This window comes from Hyla sarda, chromosome 4 (genome assembly GCF_029499605.1).
Source record: "Hyla sarda isolate aHylSar1 chromosome 4, aHylSar1.hap1, whole genome shotgun sequence".
Taxonomy (NCBI): Eukaryota; Metazoa; Chordata; class Amphibia; order Anura; family Hylidae; genus Hyla; species Hyla sarda.
The window spans coordinates 216,688,038-216,713,161 of record NC_079192.1 but is presented as its reverse complement, the minus strand read 5'-3'; the positions used below and the strand labels follow the sequence as shown (position 1 = coordinate 216,713,161).

Below are 25,124 nucleotides of genomic sequence, written 5' to 3'. Positions count from 1 at the left end.
ATCTTTTTTATTACGCTATTTGTATTAAAATTTGGCGAATTTTGTGCTTTTTTGTTGTTTGTTTTTTTACGGCGTTCATGGTGCGGGATAATTTACATAATAGCTTTATAGAACATGTCATTATGGATGGGGCAATGCCTAATATGTATATGATTTGTGTTTTTTTATGATAATACAGGGCTTTTATTGGGAAAGGGGTATTTTTATTTTTTTACTTCATACTTTTATTGACAAACTTTTTATTTTATTTTTTCACTTTTTACAGGTTATACTCTGCTGCAATACATGTGTACTCAAGCATAGTATGACCTGATCAGCTGCACACAGTACAGCCTGTGCGATCCAGCCTGTGGCTGGTTCTCACTGGCTTCCGTAGCAGGCAGACAGGAGGTCATCATCTGACCTCCTGCTGCCATAACAACCAACGGCGACTCGCGCTCGTGTCGCCGTTGGTGAACAGGGGGAGCTCCCTTGCTCTGTCATTGGTGATCAGTTCTGCGGTCAGATTGACCGCAGCACTGAAGGGGTTATCTGTCAGGATTGGAGCTCCGCTCAGCTTCTGACAGCTTCGGTGGGTGCCCGGCGATATGCGATCACTGCCCGCACGCTCGCGGCGCCGTGATCAGGAATGGACGTATATATACTTCCATTTGCGTTAAGTCACAGGAAAAATGGACATATATATATTTGCGGCAAGGGGTTAAATCCATATAATATTACCACATCCACTTCCCTTTCCCCTAACTTCCAAATAATTGGCTATTTTGTGTTGTTCTATTACATAAAATTGCAATGAAAGCATTATTGTAAGTGCGCAAAAAGATTTAATAGGCATTACAGTTTGTATCATATACAGTTGTGCTCAAAAGTTTGCATACCCTGTTAGAAATTGCGAAATGTTGGCGTTCATTTAGAAAATATGACTATTTATTAGTAGTAGTTTGGCTCCTTTTTTAATCATAATGATAACAAATATTACCCAAAAGTCCATGATCAACAGTTTACATAACCTTGAATGTGTGGCCTTGTTACAAACACAGGTTACACACAGGTTAAAATGGCAATTAAAAGAAATCTGTCATCAGTGTCAACCAAATTAACCTGATATACAGGTTTGTAGTGCTGATGACACTGATCAAAACGATACTTACCCTGTCCAGATCCGAATGTTAATGAGCAGCTTGGGTCATGGGCGGAGCTCTGCCGACTGCCTGGCTCATCAATATTTATAACCTATAGATACACAGCACACAGTATGATAACCTCTCCTTCCCTCTGATGAATTACCGAGATCATCAGCAGGTCTACAGAACAATGTATCTCTGAAACAGGAGGGAGGGTGGAGAGGTGGGAAGATCGATCAAGGTACTATAAAAAGGTATCAGCCTCCCTCAACTTTCTATAGGTAACACCAAGTCGATTTTTTTACAGTTACCGCAGGTCCTCATTAAGTCCCTGATCCATAGCGATCATGGCACATAAGAGCTTGAATGACAGGTGCCGGGGGTCTTTCAGGTGCTCAATCGGTACATCCGCAACATACTTGTGTGGTGTTGATTGGGTTCTTTGGCAGCTGGAGGCCATCACTAGGCCTAAACCCCCCCCCCCCCCCCCCCTCTCCAAATGAAATCATTAAATCACACTCCTTTTGCATTTTTCTAATACGACTGTACTTGAACAAAATGAGCTGAATGGCTTTCATTGTCAAAAAGAAGTGTTTATTTTACCAGCCCCACAACATAATAATAGTAATAATATTTACTTACAGTCATGGCCGTAAATGTTGGCACCCCTGAAATTTTTCTAGACAAAGAAGAAGTATTTCTCACAGAAAAGGATTGCAGTACCACGTTTTGCTATATACATGTTGATTCCCTTTGTGTGTGTTGGAACTAAACAAAAAAAGGGAGGAAAAAAAGCAAATTGGACATAATGTCACACCAAACTCCAAAAATGGGCTTGACAAAATGATTGGCACCCTTTCAAAATTGTGGAAAAATATGATTGTTTCAAGCATGTGTTGCTCCTTTAAACTCCCCTGGGGCAAGTAACAGGTGTGGGCAATATAAAAACCACACCTGAAAGCAGATAAAAAGGAGACAGGTTCACTTAGTCTTTGCATTGTGTGTGTGGCAAAGCATGGACAACAGAAAGAACTGTCTGAGGACTTGAAAACAAAACTTGTAACCTTGAGATTGTTGATATTTTTCCACAAGTCCATCTTCAGACATCTAGATTTGCCTTTGTCCACATTGCGCAACATCAAGAAGTTTGCAACCCTTGGCACTGTAGCTAATCTCCTTGGGCATGGACGAAAGAGAAAAATTGAGGAAAGGTGTAAATGCAGGATAGTCCGGATGGTGGATAAGCAGCCCCAAACAAGTTCCAAAAATATTCAAGCTGTCCTGCAGGCTTAGGGAGCATCAGTGTCAGCATGAACTAGCCATCGACATTTAAAGGGGTACTCCTGTGCTTACACATCTTATCCTCTATCCAAAGGATAGGGGATAAGATGCCTGATCGCTGGAGTCCCACAGCTGGGGACGCCCGCGATCATGCACGCGGCACCCCGTTAGTAATCAGTCCCCGGAGCGTGACAGATGAGACCAAGATAGAGCTGTCAAGATCCCGACTAGTAGCAGGAAGCGGTACAGGTGGTGGATAATCTGTGCCAGAGAGGGATTGGCGTGGACCGTACCGGAGGATCGGTTCTAAGAAGTTACTGGTTTTCACCAGAGCCCGATGCAAGGCGGGATGAACTTGCTGCGGCGGTAACTACCAGGTCGTATCCTCCGATAGCGGCTCAACCTCACTGGCAGCCGAGACAGGCGAAGTACAGAAGGGGCAGGCAGAGGCGAAGTCAGACGTAGCAAAGGTCAGGACAGGCAGCACGGGTTCTCAGGCGGTAGTCGTTAGCAACGGGATCAGCAACAGGCAAGGATATACACAAATAACGCTTTCTCTAGGGCACTGAGGCAACAAAGATCCGGCAAGGGCAGGAAGGGGCAGGATACATTTATAGGAGTGACCAATTACGGATTGGGCCAGGCACCAATCAATGGTGCACTGGCCCTTTAAATCTTACACTGCCGGCGCGCGCGCACCCTATAGTGCAGGGACGCTCACGCCGGGAGACACGTGAGCGGGGAGCAGAGCAGAGGAGAGGACCGGAGCGGGCACGGGTAGGTGGAGCTGGGACGCGCGCGGGGACATCCCGCAGCGCGGACCGCATCCCCGACAGGAGCAGAGATGGAATGTCCCCGGTCAGAGAGTCCGACCCGGGCACCCCGCTGGGACAGATGCTGCGAGCGCTCCGGTCCAGGAGCAGGGACCGGAGCGCTCAGCGTTACAAGAGCTTTTTGGTAAAGCACATCATTCTACCGTTTACCAAAAACGGAATGAGGCCTACAAAGAAAAGAACACAGTACATACAGTGAAATATGGTGGAGGTTCAATGATGTTTTGGGGTTGTTTTTGCTGCCTCTGGCACTGGGTGCCTTGAATGTGTGCAAGGCATCATGAAATCTGGATTACCAACGGATTTTGGATCGCACTGTACAACCCAGTGTCAGAAAGCTGGGTTTGTGTCAGAGATCTTGGGTCTTCCAGCAGGACAATGACCCCAAACATAAGTCAAAAAGCACCCAGAAATGATTGGCAACAAAGTGCTGGAGAGTTCTTAAGTGGCCAGCAATGAGTCCAGATCTAAATCCTATTGAACACCTGTCTAGAGATATTCAAATTGCTGTTGGGAAAAGGCACCCTTCCAATAAGAGAGACCTGGAGCAGTTTGTAAAAGGAAGAGTGGTCCAAAATTCCGGCTGAGAGGTGTAAGAAGCTTATTGATGGTTATAGGAAGCGACTGATTTCAGATATTTTTTCCAAAGGATGTGCAACCAAATATAAATTTAAGGGTGCCAACAATTTTGTCTAGCCCATTTTTGGAGTTTGGTGTGACATTGTCTAATTTTCTCTTTTTTTCCTCCCTTTTTTGGTTTTGTTCCAATACACACAAAGGGAATAAACATGTGTAGCAAAACATGTGTTACTGCAATCCTTTTCTGTGAGAAATACTTAATTTTCTTGAAAAATTACGGCCATGACTGTATATAGCACCCAAATATTACAAAGCATTTTACAATTTTGAGGGTACAAATAAGGACAAATATCAGACATTTCAATATTACACACTAATCATTTAAACAGGAGGAGTGAAGGTCCTGCTTGCGAGGATAAAATCCCCATTATAAAGGATGGTGGTGGCTAACTGATGTTCCAAGGGGGTGCATACTCTAAAAGCACAGGGAATCTTGTGAAAATTGACAGCAAGGTGAATCAGAAAATACTCTTCTGTACGAAAAGTGTGCATGTGACGTTGAAGGTTGTGGAGTGGCCATCGCAGTCTGCTGATAAGAAGGGTATCATTTGCTTCTACTCTGGACAGTTCCTGACACAGACAGAGGTGCCAGCAAAGAACACTGTGATGAGACAGAAAATAACTATACAACTTCCACTGTAGTATACAGCAGCTGATAAGTAGTAATTAACAAATCTGTATAAAAGGGTATTCCAGGATTTTTTATTTATTTGACTATGCTACAGGGGCTCTAAAGTTAGTGTAGTTCATAATATACAGGGTGGGCCATTCATATGGATACACCTTAATAAAATGGGAATGGTTGATGATATTAACTTCCTGTTTGTCGCACATTAGTATATGTGAGGGGGGAAACTTTCCAAGATGGGTGGTGACCATGGTGGCCATTTTGAAGTCGGACATTTTGAATCCAACTTTTGTTTTTTCAATAGGAAGAGTGTCATGTGACAAATCAAACTTATTGGGAATTTCACAGGAAAAACAATGATGTGCTTGGTTTTAACGTAACTTTATTCTTTCATGAGTTATTTAGAAGTCTCTGACCACTTATAAAATGTGTACAATGTGCTGCCGATTGTGTTGGATTGTCAATGCAACCCTCTTCTCCCACTCTTCACACACTGACAGCAACACCGCAGGAAAATGCTAGCACAGGCTTCTAGTATCCATAGTTTCAGGTGCTGCACATCTCGTATCTTCACAGCATAGACAATTGCGTTCAGATGACCCCAAAGATAAAAGTCTAAGGGGTCAGATCGGGAGACCTTGGGGGCCATTTAACTGGCCCACGGCGACCAATCCACTTTCCAGAAAACTGTTCATCTGAGAATGCTCGGACCTGACACCCATAATGTGGTCTTGCTGGAAAAACTCAGGGAACGTGCCAGTTCCGAGCATTCCTAGATGAACAGTTTCCTGGAAAGTGGATTGGTCGTCGTGGGCCAGTTGAATGGCCCCCAAGGTCTCCCAGTCTGACCCCCTTAGACTTTTATCTTTGGGGTCATCTGAAGGCAATTGTCTATGCTGTGAAGATACGAGATGTGCAGCACCTGAAACTAAGGATACTGGAAGCCTGTGCTAGCATTTCTCCTGCGGTGTTGCTATCATTGTGGGAAGAGTGGTAGAAGAGGGTTGCATTGACAATCCAACACAGTGGGCAGCACATTGAACACATTTTATAAGTGGTCAGAAACTTGTAAATAACTCATGAAAGAATAAGGTTACATTAAAACCAAGCACATATTTGTTTTTCTTGTGAAATTCCCAATAAGTTTGATGTGTCACATGACACTCTTCCTATTGAAAAAACAAAAGTTGGATTCAAAATGTCAGACTTAAAAATGGCCACCATGGTCACCACCCATCTTGAAAAGTTTCCCCCCTCACATATACTAATGTGCCACAAACAGGAAGTTAAAATCACCAACCATTCCCATTTTCTTAAGGTGTGTCCATATAAATGGCCCACCCTGTATATTATGAACTGCACTAACTTTACAGCCCCTGTAGCATAGTCAAATAAAAAAAAATCCTGGAATACCCCTTTATACAGATTTGTAAATTACTACTTATCAGCTGCTGTATACTACAGTGGAAGTTGTATAGTTATTTTCTGTGTCATCACAGTGTTTTTTGCTGGCACCTCTGTTTGTATCAGGAACTGTCCAGAGTTGAAGCAAATGATACCCTTCTTATCATCATAACTACATGTACGAAAATTAGTACTTTTAAAAATGTCCTCTTCTGACTCCTACAACTTTTATTTTTCTGCATACGGGGATGTATGAGGGCTCATTTTTTGCGCAGTGATCTGAAGTTTTTATCAGTACCATTTGTTTTGATCAGACGTTTTAATTTTTATTCATTTTTTTATGGTATAGAAAGTGACCAAAAATCTGCTACCGTATATACTCGAGTATAAGCCGAGTTTTTCAGCACGATTTTTCGTGCTGAAAACACCCCCCTCGGCTTATACTCGAGTGAACTCTCCACCCGCAGTGGTCTTCAACCTGCGGACCTCCAGAGGTTTCAAAACTACAACTCCCAGAAAGCCCGGGCAGCCATCGGCTGTCCGGGCTTGCTGGGAGTTGTAGTTTTGAAACCTCTGGAGGTCCGCAGGTTGAAGACCACTGCGGCCTTCGACATCATCCAGCCCCCTCTCACCCCCTTTAGTTCTGTACAGTACTCGCCTCCGCTCGGCGCTGGTCCGGTGCTGCAGGACTGTCCGGTGAGGAGGTCGTCCGGTGGGATAGTGGTTCCGGGCTGCTATCTTCACCGGGGAGGCCTCTTCTAAGCGCTTTGGGCCCCGGCCCCAGAATAGTCACGTTGCCTTGACGACGACGCAGAGGTACGTTCATTACCAACGTACCTCTGCGTCATCGTCAAGGCAACACCTCTCTATTCTGGGCCCGAAGCGTGGAGAAGAGGCGCCCCCGGTGAAGATAGCAGCCCGGAATCACTATCCCACCGGACGACCTCCCCACCGGACAGTCCTGCAGCACCGGACCAGCGCCGAGCGGAGGCGAGTACTGTAAAGAACTAAAGGGGGTGAGAGGGGGCTGGATGATGTCGAAGGCCGCAGTGGTCTTCAACCTGCGGACCTCCAGAGGTTTCAAAACTACAACTCCCAGCAAGCCCGGACAGCCGATGGCTGCCCGGGCTTGCTGGGAGTTGTAGTTTTGAAACCTCTGGAGGTCCGCAGGTTGAGGACCACTGAGGGCGGATGATGACAAGAGGATGATGAAGAGGAGGTGTGGGATGATGACAAGGGGATGATGAAGGGGGGTGGGGATGATGACAAGGGGATGATGACAAGGGGATTATGATGAGGGTCTGGATGATGACAGGGTGATAATGATGAGGATGTTAATGACGGGGGTCTGGATGATGACAGGGGGGGATGATGTATTTCCCACCCTAGGCTTATACTCGAGTAAATAACTTTTCCTGGGATTTTGGGGTGAAATTAGGGGCCTCGGCTTATACTCGGGTCGGCTTATACTCGAGTATATACGGTATTTTAGACTTTTGAAATTCTTTAAGTGTAGGTCATTGACTGTGCGGTTTACTTAACAATATATTTTATAGTTTGGACATTTGCACACGCGGCGATATCACATATGTTTATATTTTTATTTACACAGTTTATTTTTTTAAATGGATACACCCAACTATTTATTTTTTATAGCATACAAAATGACTGTTGTCTCTGATTTTTCCCAGCTTGCAATGCTCACTAGTCAACTGATGACAGGGAGCCTGTCTGCTTCAGTGGGAGGAGCGATTGCTTGTTGGGAGAGAGATCAATCTGCAACAGCTGTAGGCACACTGATTGAAAACCACAGGTCTTTTGTTTCAATGGGTGGGGTGGCTGATGTGTGGGAGGGAGGAAAATGGAATTGTGGGATTTGTATTCAAAAAAAGAAAAGTCAAACAGGAAATACAAGTTCACAAAAAGCTAGCCACAGTATTATGGTAATCTCACAACATAGCCATTTAGCCCCAAGACAAGCGAAGATCCTTCCTAAGCATGTCCATTAATGCCTGTCAGGTACGTACTAAAATCACCTTATGGTGGATAACCCCTTTAACTTTTTGGCACCAGTTGATTTAAAGAAATAATTTTCCATTGGAGTACCCCTTTAAATAGGAAAGCTGCTAGGTGTGGACTGAAAATGGAGATAGGATTGGCCAAAGAAAAACTAGACAAAATAGACCAGGGTGTCGTCACAACAACTACAAGCCAGAAACCAGAAAGGTTTAAGCCTTCAGGCAAAACTGGGATGAGTCATTACAAACACTCATTTGAGTGTCTCCATATGCATCCACTCATAAGGTTACAGCTACCCATATAAATCTAAAAAAATAAAATGTAGATGTAGAAGTAAGGGTGTGGCTAGTTAAAGACCATGGCAGACAGAGAGACACACAAAGAATCTACAGGAGTTCGTAGTAAGCTGAGCTCACTGTCATGTAAGGAGCTCTGGCCGGCTCATTACATAACAGTGCGCTCAGCCTATCACCGGCCGAAGCGGAACATCTCTATGGAAAGTACTCAGTGTTGTCCAGTGTTAACCCTTGTGGTGAAGGGAAAGCAACAATGATATATAAATAACACAATATAAAAAATAAAAAAAATAAAAATATATATATATATACAAATTATTATTGTATTGTATTTCATAACTTCTTTCTTTACAACATTAGGCCTATTTTGCCATCTTCCTTTATACATTGTGAATCTGTAAATAGAGCGAATTTCTCTTCTCCCTGTCCCCGCACTGATGCCTTTTCTCCCCCTCACTCTTTTCTCAGCCCACAAGAAATCTTCTGTCCCCTGACCACCCTGTCCCCTCTCCCTATTCTCGCACTAGCAATTCTCTTCCCCTGCCTGATGTATGTGTGTGTTATTTACAGTAGCCCCTAGTTTGTATGTTAGATAGGTAGGTAGATAGATAGGTAGACATATAGGTAGATAGGTGGATAGATGAACAGCAGAAGAAAAAAAATGCTTATACTTTGTTATTTGAATTTTCTTGATAACCATTTTTGTTGTTGCTGTGCCTGTGAACATGATTCTACATGTCATTTGCTATTGGTAGACCTGCGTGTCCTTTTCTGTTGTGGCATTATACTCCTGTTTTCCTTGTTCATATACAAAGATTTGCCATAATGCTGATAACATATAGAATACATGTATTGATATTATCTTAGCTACAGATATATGGGATGCCAATGTTTGATTGCCAAATTCCTGTAAATATCAGAAGAACAGTAACTTTTAAAGTGATATACCCACTTTCCTTTCTTTTGCTGTTTTCAGGGCTACAGCTACTCACAGAGGCCAGGTTATATTCAAAGATGCCCTAGCACAGCAGTTGTGTGAGCAAGGAGGTAAGAAACATAGATTAAAATTGTATGTATATGTTTTATTTTTGTAGTGGTGTTCATAATTCAGATACTCATTGTAGAGGATTTTTCTATTGATCAAAGTCTACCATAGCTCATCTTTTTGTATATGCTTAAGGCACTTGTCCTCTCACATTCATTGGATCTCTTACCTTTTATCTTTACTAATGAGGGACCAAGGGACTTCAGCTTTAAGGCTAATGAAAGACACAGACATGTCAAGGAACTATCAGCATGTGCAAAATTATGGATTTGGGAATAGTTATTGTCTATAAACCAATTACTTGCTATTCATTTGTAATAAAAAAAAAAAAAATTTGCTGCAAATTTATACACACACACACACAACACACACAACACACACAACACACACACACACACACTCATTTATCAGTAATGTTGCTGTGGCAAGTGTACCATCAAAGTGACTCTATGTTGATAAAGCCTATTAATTGCATAATGAAAATTTGCTGATTTGCAAAATGGTTCACTATTTTTAAGTTCTCTGCTTGCTGTCAGTGACGAAGACCATTATTGTTTAACCGCTTAAGGACGCAGGGTTTTTCAGTTTTTGCATTTTTGTTTTTTCCTCCTTACCTTTAAAAAAAATATAACCCTTTCAATTTTCCACCTAAAAATCCATATTATGGCTTATTTTTTGCGTCACCAATTCTACTTTGCACTGACATTAGTCATTTTACCCAAAAATCCACGGCAAAACGGAAAAAAAATCATTGTGCGACAAAATCAATTTCTACGCAGTGCATATTTCGGTAAAAATGACACCTTATCATTATTCTGTAGGTCCATACGGTTAAAATGGTACCCTACTTATACAGGTTTAAATTTGGCATACTTCTGAAAAAAATCATAACTACATGCAGGAAAATTTTGAACGTTTAAAAATGTCCTCTTCTGACCCCAATAACTTTTTTTAGTTTTCCACTTACAGGGCGGTATGAGGGCCCATTTTTTGCGCTGTGATCTGAAGGTTTTATCGGTACCCCATTTTTGTTTTGATTTGACTTTTTGATCACTTTTTATTCATTTTTTAATGGTATAAAAAGTGACCAAAAATACGCTTTTTTGGACTTTTGAATTTTTTTTACGTGTACGCCATTGACCGTGCGGTTTAATTAAGGATATATTTTTATAGTTCGGACATTTACACACATGGCGATACCACATATTTTTATTTTTATTTACACTGTGTTTTATTTTTTTAATGGGAAAAGGGGGGTAATTCAATCTTTTATTAGGGAATGATCTTTATTAACACTTTTTTTTACTTTTTCTTTGACCTATAACACTGCACACACTGATCTTTTACACAGATCACTGGCGTGTATTAACACGCCTGTGATCAGTGTTATCGGCGCTTGACTGCTCCTGCCTGGATCTCAGGCACAGAGCAGTCATTCGCCGATCGGACACCGAGGAGACAGGAAAGGTCCCTCCCGGTATCCTGTAAGCTGTTTTGGACGCCGCGATTTCACCGCGGTGGTCCTGAACAGCCCGACTGAGCAGCCGGGATACTTTCACTTTCGTTTCAGACGTGGAGGTCAGCTTGGACCGACCCGATATGACGCGGCATATCGCGGGAGCCGGCGGAGGACGTAAATATACGTCCTTTGTCGTTAAAGGGGTTCTCTGGTGGAAAACTTTTTTTTTTTTTTTTAAATCAACTGGTGCCAGAAAGTTAAACAGATTTGTAAATTATTCATGTAGAAGGAGAATGAAGCAGTCGGCAACTCGCCAATCCTCGGTTCAGCAAAGTTCTCTATTGCACATACTCACAGACAGGGTTGCCCAGGGAGAAGATAAGAAAGATGGCAAATGCGGGGGGGATACCACAGAGACACGACAACGTTGTTTCGCACTACATAGTGCTTCAACTGGCCTACCTCTGAACCAGAACAGCTCACCTTATATACAGGTGGATAATCATGTTAACCTATCACCTTCCTTTTACCAAGTGATGATACAAACAGGGGGAGGGGAACAAAAACACATGATTATTAACACCTCAATGACCTATAGAAACTTAGCTAGAAGCATACGGATACATCTACCTTGTCGTTTAATCCTAAAACCCCCAGTGCATCGGTCGACAAAATCCAATGGGTTTCACTTCTCAGGAGATTTCTGTCGGCCGATATGCCTGGTCGGCTAGAACTTTTTCTAAACCTGCAAATCTCAGGCTTTCTGGACTCCCCCCGTGTGAGTCTATTACATGCAAAATAAATCTTGGGGCTCCCTTTTTTGTTCTAAGGGAGTAAAAATGTTCCCTAATTCTAGCACATAATTGTCTAATCGTTTTGCCTATGTAATAGTACCCACACGGGCAAAAGATAACGTATGCTACATTTTTAGTTTTACACGTGATGAGCTCTTTAACAGTATGAAACACCGTACCTATTCTGAATGATTTTTGGCATAAATTATATTTACAAAAATTACAGTTTTTACACTAATAATTACCTGTGGGGGTGTGGTCACTAAGCCATTCATTATTTTTACTGTTCTTTCTTTTTGTGGGTCCTTTTCTAGCATCACCTATTGTTCTATTTTTTCTGTATGATATAAGAGGCTTATTGATTGCTATATCTTTTATATCTTCGTCGAGTTCTAGTATATACCAGTTCTTGCGTATTGCTCATTCTATTATTTTATTTACTGGGGTATTTTGAAAAGTGAACGTGAATCTTCTTCTTACAGTATCTTCTGAGTGTTTTTTTTGTTGTTTTTTTGTTTTTACCTAATAATTCACTTCTAGTTCTAGCCCTCAGTTATCAATATACAATTTTCTACTTTAATGCATACGTCCAGACACTCCAATTCTGTGCCTCCATACTGTTGTGTGAATGCCATATTGTAACCCGTTGTGTCATTTAGGTATCGGACAAATTCGCTAAATTGACTACTGGTGCCCGACCATATCAACAGGACATCGTCTACAAAACAAGCGTATGTCCTGATGTATTTAATGTACGGGTTGAGATTGGAATATACCACCTCATTTTCAAACCACGCCAAATAGAGGTTAGCGTACGTGCAGGACACCGGTGTCCCCATCGGTATCCCGGTGTCCTGCCTGTACCATTTGTCTCCGTACCTAAAAGTGCTGTTCTTTAGGACAAATACCAGAGATTATTTTATGAACTGGATGAAAGTTGTAGATTTGTTAGTTCTTTTTAACATATTAACCACGGCTTGGACTCCCTTATCATGAGGAATACGTGTGTATAAATTTATTACGTCCACTGAGCAAAGGCTCCATCCTTCCTCTCATCCTATGTCGTTAAGGATGGATAGGAGATGACTAGTGTCCTTTATGTAAGCCGGGACTGCAGGTAAGAGAGGGCATAGAAGGTAATCCAAATACTGAGACAGGTACTCGGTCATTGAGCCGATCCCTGCCACTATAGGGCCACCGGGGGTCGGCTCAGTGACTTATGCACCTTGGGGAGGTGATACCATTTTGCTGCTTTTGGATTCTCTGGTATTCGTTTTTGAGCTGTTTTTTTAGACAGGGTATTCGATGTTACAAATTTATGTAGCAGAGCTCTAAGGCGATCTAATATTTTTTTGGTCGGATCGTTAGGTAGGAGTGTGTATGTTGCTCTGTCGGATAATTGCCTTTCGGCTTCTTCATTATACATTAATTTTGGCAACACTACATCACTCCCACCTTTATCCGCCCGAGTGATGACTATGTAATCACGTTTTTGTAAAGCTCTAAGTGCTTCCTGCTTGTTAATCGGTAAGTTCGATACTGCTTTAGGATACAATATGGATCTTACATCGTTAACCACTGCCTTATGAAACAGATCTATACAGCCCCCTTGTGCTACTGGTGGTGAAAAAGTAGACTTTTTTTCCCTTTAGGAATCTGTCTTGGGATTTTTCATCTACAAGACTAGGGGCTTCTTCAAATGCTGTAGCTAGAAGGTGTACACTAGAGATGAGCGAATCGAACTTGACGAACCCGAATTCGTTACGAATTTCATGAAAAATTCGATTCGCAACGAATACGAATATCGCCGCGATTCTATCGCATGAATCGCTTCATTAAACTCCATTTTACAGCGTTCCAGGCTATTGTAGAGCTAAGATGGCGGATCCACATGTGAGCACATGGGGCAGGGGATTAAGGGAGGGCGGGAAACAGCGGTGGGAATGAAGGTAGGCGGGCTGACCCAGAACCACATGTGAGATGCAGCCTATCAGTGTTCACTGACCCCTGTGATGTCACAGCCCCTATATAATCGGTGGCCATCTTGCCTCACTTCATTTCATCTATGCACTCAGATGGAGAGGACGGGACTGTGTGTGTGTGAATAGCTCATACCACAGCGTTACACTGCAACTGCTAGTCACATCAGCATTAGGGAAAGGCAGGAGTGCAGAGTGCTGTGCTGTTACTCTGAGAAGGATCATTGATAGCTAAACCTCCTATTCACGTTATTGAGCATTGCAGCAGAGAGGGGCAGATAGCTGTCAGCTGCCTCATACAGATCTCCAAGCTGCCTGAACTTTCTGAAGCATTTCATCTCCTCATTTTTCTGCTCTATTGAGGTTTTTTTTCTCCACAAATCTTCTGCTGCTCAGAATTGTGTGACAGAGTGCAATTTAGGGTTTAATCCCTGGATTTTTTTTTTTGGTGGTGCTGCACTGTTGGGTCCTGCTGCTGTTCAGAAATAAGTCATATTAGTGTGAACTTTAGTGCCTTTTTACCATTTTTCACCTGTTACTCTGTCTCTGTGCTAAATTCAGTGTTATACCACACGTTATACACCTGCCGGTGTATTAAAGAAACATTTTTTTTTCCTGAGTAAAGATACGCTTAACAGTGGCCTTATCATTGCAAAGGGCCTAAATGCAAGCAAATAGCGTACCATATACTACCTTTTTTTCTGTCTCTGTGCAAAATTAAGTGTTATACCACATGTTATATACCTGACGGTGTATTAAAGAAAAAAAAGGTTTTCCTGCGTAAAAATACTCTTTTTCAGTGGCCTTATCATTGCAAAGGGCCTAAATTCAAGCAAATAGTGTACCATATACCACCTTTTTTTCTGTCTCTGTGCTAAATTAACTGTTATACCACACGGTGTATTAAAGAAAAAAAAAAGTTTTTCCTGCGTACAAATACGCTTAACAGTGCGCTCATCATTGCAAAGGGCATACATACAACCAAGTAGTGTACTATTTAGTACCTGTATTTCTGTCTCAGTGCTAAATTCAGTGCTATTCCACACATTAGTATACACTGGCTGGTGTATACAACAAAAAAAGAGTTTTTTTGTGCGTATAAATACGCTTAACAGTGCGCTCATCATTGCAAAGGGCATACATACAACAAAGGAGTGTACTATTTAGTAACTGTTATTCTGTCTAGGGCCTATATACTTTGAAAGGACAGCCGTAAGTAATCGCCTGCTGCTGTTCTATACCCTCATAAACGCACTAAGTATGTCAGGCAGGGAAGTGCCAGGACGTGCACAGAGAAGGGGCAGAGGCCTACATACGTCAGGCAGAGTTGGCAGCAGACTTGGGGCAAGTGGCAGCAGGAGTCGCAGCAATAGGCCTGAGCTCCCGTTAACACCCAGCGGTCGTGTCATCGACCCATCTCTCCTCGTCAATTGGTTTGCACACTCATCCCCATCATCACAAGCGACATCTGACAACCCCAGTCAAGAGTCGGTGGGTTCCTCAGACACAACCCTCAGTTGGCATGGCCTGGGAGCAGTCCCTGTAATCCCATTGCCTTTGTCCTATGCTGTTCCCTCTCCCAAAGAAGTATCTCATGCTTTGGGTTCAGCTCCACTATTTAGCGAGGACGATGTAATAGAGGACAGTCAGCATCTAATGGGCAGCCAAGAATGTGAGGAGACATGCGTCCCTTGCTCCGCAAGGCGGCCAAGTAGTAATGCGGAGAGTGACGTGGGAGGCGGTGTTTCAATTGCTCAGGGTCCTGAGGCAGACACTGTTGTGGAACACGAGGAGGACATCAGTGACGTGCACACATCTTTTGATGATGATGAAGCCGATCGCAATTGGGAGCCGGGTGCCGAAGCCTGGGCTTCATCATCATCAGGAGAAGAGATTTGCTCTTTGTCTATGAGGCAGCAAGGCGGTAGCACGGTTGGCAATCAGCGTGGTGGTGGCAGTAGTGGAAATTCAGGAGCCAAACGTGCCAGGCGGAGACCACCTGCTTCACGGCAAGCTACCATTCAAGGAGGTAGTGGAACAGGGGTTCCCGGAGACGGCGCCAATAGCAGTGAAATAGTGCGAACTACGGGTGGGAAAATCAGCTACTCTGCGGTGTGGTTGTTCTTCATAAAGAATCCGGAGGACCTTAGCGTAGTCACATGCAAAAATCTGTGGGCAGAAAGTGAATCGTGGCCAGGGTCCCAATCTCGGCACCACGGCCCTGCGTCAACACATGATTCGCCACCATAAAGTGGCCTGGGATAACCGTGGCTCCGAGGTAGGGGTCCAGCCTGCCGCATCATCCAGTGGCCATCCGTTCCCTCCGTCATCCAGCCAAGGCTCACCACCTCAGCCAAAGGGAGCATTGTGTCAAACCATCCTTCTTGCGCTCCTGCTTCCTCTGCTCATAGTCAGCCATTCCGCCAGCAATCGATCGGCGAAGCCATGTCCAAGAGACAACAGTATGCGCCCACTCATCCAACGGCACAGAAGTTGAATGTGCTCCTGTCCAAGTTGCTGGTGTTGCAGTCCCTCCCTTTCCAACCGGTGGACTCTGCAGCTTTCAGGGAATTGATGGCTTGTGCCGAGCCGAGGTGGAGAGTCCCAAGCCGTCATTTCTTTGCGAAGAAGGCAGTACCAGCCCTGCATAAGTTTGTACAAGAGAAGGTGAGCCAGTCCTTGAGCCTGTCGGTGTGTTCAAAAGTGCACGGCAGCACCGACGTGTGGAGCTGTAACTACGGGCAGGGACAATACATGTCTTTTACGGCCCACTGGGTAAATGTTGTTCCTGCACAGCCACAGCAGCAACTTGGACAGGTCACACCGCTTCCTCCTCCACGCTCTCGCTCCCAGGCAGTTGGTCCTTTTACAGTGTGCGCCTCCTCCTCCCCCATGTCCTCGGCCTCCACTGCACATCCAAGTCTTCACCCCATTTGCAAGACGTCCTGACAATGGCAAGGAAACTGTGCATGCACTTCAGCCACTCGTACACCGCCAAGCACACTTTGCTTGAGCTGCAGCGTCAGAACGGTATCCCACAACATAGTCTCATTTGTGACGTTGCCACATGTTGGAATTCCACCCTCCATATGTTGGACAGACTATACGAACAAAGAAAAGCCATCACGGATTTTTTGATGATACAAGCAGATAGGAGTACTCCCCTGTGTAACTTCAATGTGAACGAGTGGCAGCTCATACGTGACACCTGCCGTTTGCTGAGGCCCTTTGAGGAAGCCACATTTTTTGTTAGTCGCTCAAATTACGCCATGACGACGTAATTTCACTCCTACATTTACTCAAAAAAATGATTGAAAACATGGCTAGTCACGGCAATGGAGATCTTGCGCCTACATCAGAAGGCTACATGAGTCCTGTGGGGGATGAATTGGAGGAGGATGATGAGGGGCAGAGCGGAGCACAGTTTACGGTGGATGAGATGGCCGGTGTTTCTGGTCATTGGACAGGAGGGGAGGAGCAGGAGCAGCCAGAGGAGCTGGAGGGTTATTACGAGGGAGGCGAGACAGAGGACCCAGACACACCGTGGCAGTATGCAATGGAGATGGAGGCAGGTAGTCTCAGTGAGTCACTGTCACAAATGGCACGATGCATGCTGAGTTGCTTGCGTAATGACCCCCGAATTGTCAAAATTCATCAGCGCGATGACTTCTGGATCTCCACCTTATTAGACCCTCGCTACCGGCCCAGAATGGGGGCCTTTTTTACACCCACTGAGAGGGAGGACAAACTGACCTACTTCAGGGAGCTCCTACGTAGTCGGTTGGCCGATGCCTATCGGCCACATGGTCCATCCACTCGCAGGTCTGACTCGGGGGGCCCTCTGCGCTCACCTTCCACTGCCACGGCTGCTGGGGAGGGGAGGGGTGGCAGGAGCAGTACCGGCTCAATCAGCAGCAGCCTGAGTCTACAGTCGCTGATGAGTAGCTTCCTTCAGCCGCATAGTGAAGCTACTCATCAGCAGCAGGTGGACATGGAGCAGGACCTGAACCAGCAGGTGATGGCTTACCTCGACATGACCCTGCCAACAACCGTTGAAGATCCGCTGGACTTCTGGGCAGCCAAACTCGATTTATGGCCGCAACTAGCGGAGTTTGCCCTGGAAAAGCTGTCCTGCCCGGCCAGTAGTGTGCCATCAGAGCGGGTGTTTAGTGTGGCCGGGGCCATAGTCACCCCAAGGCGAACTCGTCTGTCCATTAAAAATGTGGAGAGACTGAGGTTTGTCAAGATGAATCAGGGATGGATCAGCCAAGATTTCCAGCCACCAATGACAGATGGGTCTGAGTAGATTGACCATGCTCCTACAACATTTTCTCTATTGTGGTTGGTTATGAAACCCTCTGGGGCAGACCTGGGGATTGTACGGCCCGCTTGACACATACGGCCCTTTGATTGGCTCTGACCGGCCCACACTGATTGGGGGACAACTATGCCTATTCTGGGGGACATCTATGCTGCCTAATCTGGGGGACAAGTATGCTCTAATCTGGGGGACATCTATGCTGCCTAATCTGGGTGACATCTATGCTGCCTACTCTGGGGGACAACTATGCTCCTAATATGGGGAAAACTGAAGCTTCTGGCTTTGGGCCTATAATTTTTTGAAGTTTAGCAGTAGCTAAATACATGCTTAATGCAAATGTGAACATTGATCTTTAAATGTAAGGGGTTATGAAAACATCTTGGGTACTGCAAATGCATGCTCCAGACTCATTCTGTGTCTTTCAGGAACTACTTGCCTCCCTGGTGCCTCTGGCCTTGGGCCTTAAATTTTTGGCTGTTTAGCAGTAGCTAAATACATGCTTAATGCAAATTTCAACAATGATCGTTAAATTCTCGGAGCTCTGCCAGGGCCTTCTCCTACCCCGCCTGGGCCGATCCGAGGACCTCACTAGCCAACTCACTAACTAATCCAATCGCTTATAGCGACGGGCGATGTGTACAAAGGGCAGGGACTTTATAAACGCCAGCTTATGACCCTCACTTACTGGTAATTCCTCGTTTTAAGATGAAATAATTGCAATCACAGATCCCTATCACGAACTGGTTTCAGTGTGCAACACGCACCTGTCCTTGAAAGATAGAGAGACGCTAATCCGTTCAGTGGAGCGCTAGTGCGGCCCAGGACATCTGAGGCCATAACACACCTGTTATTGCTCGATCTCGTAATTGATCGGGCAAGGTAAGGTGTTATTAAAGCCTCTTGGGTACTGCTGTGGCCTACTCCTGACTGCTCCTGGTGCAATGTATGGGGTAATTAAACACTCTTGGGTAGTGTTATTGTTAAGTTTACTGGTAATTTTATCAGTAATAAAATTGAATGTTACACAACGGAACGCTTGTTGCGTGTGATTTTTTAATGAAAAAAATAATTTGATGGAGAGGGATTAACTCTGCTTAATCATTTTTGGTGAATAGAATCCTTTTGCCATCTGATTTTTTGGAGACAGATGCACTTACACACATGTAATAATTTTTTTAACCAAATTTCAAACATTGTGTGGTTTATACTTTTGAGAAGAATGTCTTTCGGTGGTCCACCATCCTGCATTATAGAGTCTTCTGAACTGCTGTATATGCGCTTGTTTTTTTTTAAAAAAAGGTATTTTGTCCGACAATTTCGATAAAATTTAGCGTTTTTTTGGGGTGGATTGTGAAGCCCGGGTGACGGGTGTGTAGTGTGTACTCGTGCATCAGTCAACTCCAGTCTGTGTCCGTTAGGCAATATATGGGTTACTGATGCAGCAGAGGTGGGGCCTTGGTCTTGGAATTTCAATTATTTAAAAAGATTTGAATATATTGTGTGGTTTATTATATTATAGAAGAATTTCTTTGGGTGGTCCATCGTCCTGCATTATAGAGTCTTCTGAACTGCTGTATATGCGCTTGTTTTAACAAAACAGAATTTTTGGCAATCACTAAGTAAGGACTAGCAGTGCAAGCTGTACCTTCTTTTTTGATAGAAATTGTGCTGTTATGTCAAGGAAGCTCCTAGTCTTGTGACTACACTAGGACTTTCCTTGACATTGAGGCTAACAAATTATATCTTTGTGGCCATCTGTGCTGCGAGGTAAGGAATAGCAAATGCACACAAAGCTGACATCAGCCATCCCCACCCATTAATGTCAAGGATGACTCTAGGAACTTTCTTGACATTGAAGGCAGGGGCAGCCAACATCAGCTACATGAACATCCGCTATCCCTGCCCTTGTTGCACCTCTGACCTTAGTGAAGTGATCCCGGTCAAATAAAGAGTGAAGTCAGTAGACCCCATGTGCAGCCAAATAAGCAGGCCATGATAGTTAACTGTTAAATTACCAAACTAAATTTATGTTTTCAGGGACAGTGTAGTTAGTCATAAAGAAGACGTATGTGCTGATTGTGTCCCATACACCAATACAATAAATGCCAACATACAGCAGCAAAGTCAGTAAGTTCCACTATATAGCAGTTCTGTTAGTGAATGCCACCATATAACACTGCAATCAGTGAGTACTGCTATACAGCTGTGCAGCAGTACAGCAGTGAGGACAGTGAGTAATGCCATATAGCATTGTGATCAGTATATTCAGTCATACAGCAGTTTAGTCTGTGTGTGCAGCCATATAGCAGTATTGTCAGAGAATGGGTATATACAGCAGTGCCGTCAATGTGGGAGATTTATCAAATCCTTTGCAGAGAAAAGCTGAATAGTTGCCCATAGCAACCAATCAGATCGCTTTTTTTTTTTCAGAGGCCTTTTTAAAAATAAAAGAAGGAATCTGATTGGTTGCTATGGGCAACTGTTCAACTTTTCCTCTGTACAGGTTTTGATAAATCTTCCCCCAATGAGTGCAGTCATACAGCAGTGCAGAGTATTTACTAGAGCTGGGCGTTATGACCAAATATGTGTATCACGGTATTTTTGTAACTTATGGCGGTTCCACTGTATATAACAGTATTTCTTTCAACCCCCCCAAATCATGTTACCCGTCAGCGCTGTTCTGCTAGCCCCCCCCCCAAATCATGTTACCTGCCAGCGCTGTTCTGCTCCCCCCCCAAATCATGTTACCCACCAGCGCTGTTCTGCTAGCCCCCCCCCCCAAATCATGTTACCCACCAGCGCTGTTCTGCTCCCCCCCAATTAATTATCAGCCCAGCGGGGTACTACTCACACATGTCACCCTCAAGCACTGCCCTCCTCCTCTTTGTTGCGGGCCGCTGGCACTGGAACTCTATACTGTACGCCAGTGGTCTACAACCTGCGGACCTCCAGAGGTTGCAAAACTACAACTCCCAGCATGCCCGGACAGCCAACGGCTGTCCTGGCATGCTGGGAGTTGTAGTTTTGCAACAGCTGGAGGTCCGCAGGTTTGAAACCATTGCTGTACGCTGTATCCCTATGCCCGGGATGCAAAAGATAAAGAAAATAAAGCCGACTTCTTACATGACAGTGGGCTCAGCCTATCACTTGCCGGGGCGGGACATCGCTGCGGCCGGTGATAGGCTGACGGCTCTCAGACGTTCCAGTCCCCAGGAACAGCGTGAGGCCGACGTAGGTAAGTTAAAGTTTATTTTGTTTATCTTGTGCAGCCCGGGCATAGGGATACAGCGTACAGCAGTGGTCTCAAACCTGCAGACCTCCAGCTGTTGTAAAACTACAACTTCCAGCATGCCAGGACAGCTGTTGGCTGTCCGGGCATGCTGGAAGTTGTAGTTTTGCAACATCTGGAGGTCCGCAGGTTGGAGAAAACTGGTGTACAGTATAGATTTCCAACACCGGCGGCCCGCAACAAAGAAGAGGAGGGCAGTGCTTGCGGGTGACATATGTGAGTAGTACCCCGCTGGGCTGATAATTAATTGGGGGGGAACAGAACAGCGCTCGCGGATAACATGATTTGGGGGGGGGAGCAGAACAGCGCTGGCGGGTAACATATGATTAGTTCCCCGATGTGGGGACGACGCAGCGCTGGGCTGATAATGCATTCATTCCCAAGGGGGAGGGGCCCAACCAGTATTGCAATATGGGAAAAATACATATCGTGCAGCACAAAAATTTCGGTATGAACCGGTATACCACCCAGCCCTAGTATTTTCCTTAACGTGCCCTACAGTTTAACTACATGAGTTGAAATAAAATATACCCTGCGGCCCCAAGAAGTGTAGCCTATTTTAATTTTGGCCCCCATCTACTGCCAAGTCATTCATTTGGACCACTTAGACTCACTCAGGTCAAAGTGAAAGCTTCTGTAAAATGGAACTACAAAGTGCTGCAAAATTTGTATATATCATTTACCTGAACTTCCACAGGGGTATTAATCAGTTTATATACCATATATACTCGAGTATAAGCCAAGCTTTTCAGCACGATTTTTCGTGCTGAAAACACCCCCCTCGGCTTATACTCGAGTGAACTCTCCGCCTGTTCAGTGGTCTTCAACCTACGGACCTCTAGATGTTGCAAAACTACAACTCTCAGCATGCCCGGACAGCCATCGGCTGTCTGGGCATGCTGCGATTTTCAGTTTTGAAAGATCTGGAGGTCCTCAGGTTGAAGACCACTGCGGCCTTCGTCATCATCCAGCCCCCCCCCTTTAGTTTTCTACTCACCTCCCCTCGATGGGAAGAAAGGGTGAGCCGGTCCGGGCCATCTATGCTGCAGGGACCGTCCGGTGGGGAGAGTTAGTCGTTCCGGGCTGTCCATCTTCACCGGGGGGGACCCTCTTCTCCACTCCCGGCCCCAGACTAGTGACGTTGCCTTGACAACGACGAACAGGGACATTCGTACCTGCGCATGAATGTCCGTGTGCGTCATCGTCAAGGCAACGTCACTAGTCCGGGGCCGGAGTGGAGAAGCCCCCCGGTGAAGATGGACAGCCTGGAATGACTAACCCTCCCCACCGGACGGTCCCTGCAGCATAGATGGCCCCGACCAGCTCACCCTTCCTTCCCACCGAGGAGAGGTGAGTAGAAAACTAAGGGGGGGGGGGGTCTGGATGATGACGAAGGCCGCAGTGGCCTTCAACCTGCGGACCTCCAGATGTTTCAAAACCACAACTCCGAGCATGCTGAGAGTTGTAGTTTTGCAACATCTGGAGGTCCGCAGGTTGAAGACCACTGGATTGACAGGTGGTGATGATGAAGGGGGGGATGATGACAGGGTGATGATGACGGGGATGTTAATGATGGGGGTCTGGATGTTGACAGGGGGGGATGATGACATGGGGGGGATGATGTATTTCCCACCCTAGGTTTATAGTCGAGTCAATAACTTTTCCTGGGTTTTCGGGGTGAAATTAGGGTCCTCAGCTTATATTCGTGTCGGCTTATACTCAAGTATATACGTAAACAAATACTGATTAAACCACAACTACAGATGAACAAACTCATTAAACTAAAACAAGTCTATACAGTCATGCTGCTCAGTACACAAAAAAATTTAAGAACACTGTCTACTGGCCTGTACATTTGTACTAAGCATGTGTTTTTGTTTTTTGTTTTTAGCTCCAACAGAAGCACCTGTGCGCCCAAATTTAGGTAAGTATTAGTTGCTATTAGAATGATGATAGAACTGCACTGTTGTCAGATTACTTACTAACGTTTGCTTTTGTCTAGGAATTATATTCAAATAGTTTTTTTTACATAATGTTCATTTAAGATCTTATAGTCAGGCATTTGTATGTTGAACTTACTTCTCATCAGTCCGTAAGTTTTGTACATTATAGCAATTTATCCTCTGTCAAAGCACTATAGTAATTCACATTTAACAAAAAAATTATAGGACAAAATGTATTGTGATCAAGTTGCCACTTTGTTTTTCCCTCGTAATGCTCCTGTTGCTGTATGGTAAAGGAAAGGACACTGCAGTGTGCTTGTCCCTTCAAAGTGCTATTATTTCTTTATAGCATAGAATAACATATATATATATATATATATATATATATATATATTTTTTTTTTTTTTTGGGGGGGGGGGGGGGGTGGACTGTACACATTTTTTTGTGCCATGGACTGTAATTTTTATTTGGTACCACTTATGTGCATATATGACATTTTAATCAGTTTTTTATTCCATTTTTTCTGACGTGTAATGTTACCAAAAATCAACAATATTGGAATTTGGGTTTGTTTGTTTGTTTGGGGGATAATTATGTTTTAATAGTTCAGACCAGGGCCGGCCCTACAATGGGTCCCGGTGGGGCCATTGTCCCAGGCGGTATCAGGGGCGGCACTTTGTTGCCTCAGATTTCATTTTCCCCTGGGGGAAAAAACATGCATGCCGCTGTGCTGCCAACTGCCCACCGCTGCGCTGCTGCCTGCCCACCCCTGGTCACTCACTATTCTAAAGAGGTTGCGGCGCCGGGAATGACAAGGGACGCACTCGAGGCACGTTGCGCTGAGGAGCCGCACAGGATTCGTCTGTGTCAGTGGCCGAGAGTCGAGACGCGTCCCTGCCTGCAGCACCAGTGCACCAGAGCCTGCCTGAGGCACAGCATAGAATAACATATATATGTTAGGGGCTCATTTTTTGTGCCATGGACTGTAATTTTTATTTGGTACCAATTCTGCGCATATGACTTTTTAATCATTTTTTATGAAATGTAATGTTACCAAATAGAGGTTTTAATAGATCAGGGCCCGCCCTACCATGAGTCCCGGTGGGGCCATGGGCCCAGGCATCACTTTTTAGGGGCAGCACTTTGTTGCCCCAGATTTTCTCCCCTAGGGAAAAAACGTGTGTCGCTGTGCTTCCACCTACCCAATGCTGTGCTGCTGCCTGCCGCTGGTCACTCACAATTCTAAAGCGGCTGTGGCGCCGGGACTGACAAGGGACACACTGGAGGCACGTTGCACCAAGGAGCTGCGCAGGAGAATGTCAGTGACATGACTAGTCGGAGTCGAGACGTGTCCAAGTGAGTGAGTTTCCTGCTTCAAGTTTGAGCTGCGGCAAATTTTCCGCCACAGCTTAAACTCCTAATGGGAAACCCCCGCCCGTGTGAATGTACCCTAAAAACACTACACTACACTAACACAAAATAAAGGTTAAAACACTACATATACATGATCGGGACTTCCACTGCCCCCCCCCCTTCCCTTCCCTCCCCCCCCCAATAAAAATGAAAAACATCTTGTACGGCAGTGTTTCCAAAACTGAGCCTCCAGCTGTTGCAAAACAACAACTCCCAGCATTTCCAGACAGAAGGTACAAACAGAAAATGAAATGCAATAACAGTACAATGTCCAATCAAGCAAAAACATTGTCAAGCAATAAGTTAAGCATAACAAAGGGAAGAGGGAGCTCCCAGAGCGGTCCAGGAGAGTCACCCAACGGGTTCATGAATAGGACAAAACACCACAAGGCCAGACAGACAAAAACAAACAAGTACACGCACAACACGCACAACCAAGAAAGGGTTCACAAGACAGAGAGAGGGGAGGGGGAGGTAAGGTCATGGGGGGGGGGGAGTAGGGAGGAGAAAGAAAGCTAAGGAGGTTGACGGCTCACAAACCTGTCCCTGGGCTCCCAGACAGAGAGAAAGAGGGCCTGAGTATTGTTGAGTGAGGCAGTAAGGGACTCTAAAGATCTGATCTCCCGAATTCTACCCATGAGATCTAACTCAGAGGCA

At 44.8% G+C, this 25,124-nt stretch overlaps 1 protein-coding gene across 5 annotated transcripts in view; it reads left to right on the top strand.

The window, feature by feature from the left end:
• RELN (reelin) overlaps window positions 1-25,124 on the top strand; it is a 1,155,521-nt gene that overhangs the window by 428,498 nt on the left and 701,899 nt on the right. For all 5 annotated transcript variants that reach the window (XM_056573506.1, XM_056573505.1, XM_056573507.1 and 2 more), the window contains exons 4-5: window positions 9,201-9,271; window positions 23,003-23,035. In XM_056573506.1, coding sequence (XP_056429481.1) covers window positions 9,201-9,271; window positions 23,003-23,035 — 104 coding nt within the window. The remainder of the gene's footprint in view (window positions 1-9,200; window positions 9,272-23,002; window positions 23,036-25,124) is intronic.